This window comes from Otolemur garnettii, unplaced genomic scaffold, assembly GCF_000181295.1.
Source record: "Otolemur garnettii isolate 467f Iridium unplaced genomic scaffold, OtoGar3 scaffold00008, whole genome shotgun sequence".
NCBI lineage: Eukaryota > Metazoa > Chordata > Mammalia > Primates > Galagidae > Otolemur > Otolemur garnettii.
Genome location: NW_003852403.1, coordinates 15,344,470 through 15,346,394, shown reverse-complemented (window position 1 = coordinate 15,346,394; position 1,925 = coordinate 15,344,470). Strand labels below are relative to the sequence as shown.

Here is a 1,925-nt window from a genome sequence, read left to right as displayed (position 1 = left end):
AAAAAAAAAAAGAAATGGAAATAACTCTTCACAAGTTATAATGATTAGCCAAGTTTTAAATTTACTTTTGAATGTAGGTAATATTTTTTTTCTTTTCATACTAAGCAAATAGAAAATGTAAGATATGATTTTTTAAATAATAAACTGCTTGCTTTTTTCTTAAAAGAGTTAAAAGAACTTATCTTTGCAAACATGCTATGAAGACCATTTTGTGTTAAGTTCTGGGATCTCTGTCCACTAGAGGCCTTCCTTTCACCCCTACACTTGGTCTGGATGAGCTTCCTTCTTCTGAGATTAGATTATCACTTCCTGCTGGACACAAAGCAGGAACTCCTTATCAGGAAAAGGTACTTGGGAGAAAATGACAGGGACCTGAGGACATGACGTAACCACAGGACTTGGCTACTAAGTCTCCTGCTCACTGGTGGAGACTTAAACACACCTCCCCATGTCCAATTAGCTAAATGGTCAAATGCTGAGCTTTAGGAAATGAGGCCTTATCATTGCTTCCACTCCCCAAAAGACTGTTCCAAGATCAAGTGGTCAAATGTTTGGATCTGTACTTGAGGAGAGCAGCGTACCTATAAACAGAGAGAGCTGACCTCAAATCTCCACATCTGAGTATGAGGAAAGTGACAAAATGGACCTTTCTCATCTCTCTTGAAACCTTTTCTGTCTCCTACCACTAGCCCTGGTTTCAGAAGATTCCGGTGACTGGCCACCCTCAGTGAAGCCAACATCATAGCTGAGGCAAGACCTACCAGTGTCCTACCCTGAAATTAAAGTTTGGCATGCTGGGAAAAAACGGGAAGGGCTGTTGAGTGTTCTCAGAGAGTGTTAAGGAAGCACCTGGGGGAGCAGCCCCAGCCAGGCCACCTGCTTACCAAATGCGCTGCAGTAGGCAGAGCTGTTGATCTTGATACCGGTGCAGAGAATCACCAGGTTGGTGGCCACCTCCGTGCCTTTATCTGTCTGCACTTTGATGTATTCTCGATAATCGTTAAGAGGCAGCTCCTCCAGGTTGCTCACTCGCTCACCTGTTAAGGGGTTTTGGTGACCAGGAGGCCAGCAGAGTGGGCACTCCAGTGAGGCTGGGCCCCCAGCCAAAGCTGGCCCCGGGGAAGGTCTGGACCACTGTGACCCAACTGGGCAATTACTCCACTCCTGTCTTCCCATCATTCCGCCCTCTCAAGTACACTCTCCTGCCCCAAGAAGCCAATCTGGACATCTGGCCCTGAGGGATCCAACTGGACGAAAGTTCCAAGAAGCCACTGGAGGGAAATGAGGCTGAGTTTCCCAAGAAGTTCTGGGAAAAGCTATTCAACAGAAGACCTCAGACATGCCTCTTTGTCAGCTATGCCATGCTGCCAGGCAGGACAGGATACCCAAGTACACCAAGGACAAAGAGAAAAGCCAGAGAAGTTGGAGATGCCAACTTACTATCCTCATTGTCTGAAAGCAAACTGGTAACAGGAATTCACAACCAGTTACCAAATGGAGGCTGTGACAGTGTGAGGGACTTTTTTTTTTTTTTTGACACAGAGTCCCACTCTGTCCCCCTGACTAGAGTACTGTGGTATCATTGTAGCTCACAGCAACCTCAAACGCTTGGGCTCAAGTGATCCTCTTGCCTCAGCCTCCTGAGTAGCTGGTAGTATAAGTGCTACCCCACGCCTGGCTAATTTTTTGTGTTTTTTTTTCTCTCCTGATTTTTAGTAGAGATGGGGTCTCACTCTTCCTCAAGCTGGTCTTGAACTACTAAGCTCAAGCAATCCACCCACCTTGGCCTCCCAGAGTGCTAGGATTGCAGACATGAAGCACCATATCCAGCCTAATAAGGAACTTTCATAGAAAGTTAGATGCCTAACCCTCTCTCTGCAAAAAAAGGTGGAGGGTGAGCGGTACCCGTAGCTCAGTGGGTAGGA

At 46.3% G+C, this 1,925-nt stretch overlaps 1 protein-coding gene across 1 annotated transcript in view; it reads right to left on the bottom strand.

The window, feature by feature from the left end:
* AIFM2 (apoptosis inducing factor, mitochondria associated 2) overlaps positions 1-1,925 on the bottom strand; it is a 20,366-nt gene that overhangs the window by 3,472 nt on the left and 14,969 nt on the right. Inside the window, exon 7 of the mRNA XM_003783598.3 lies at positions 885-1,037. Coding sequence (XP_003783646.1) covers positions 885-1,037 — 153 coding nt within the window. The remainder of the gene's footprint in view (positions 1-884; positions 1,038-1,925) is intronic.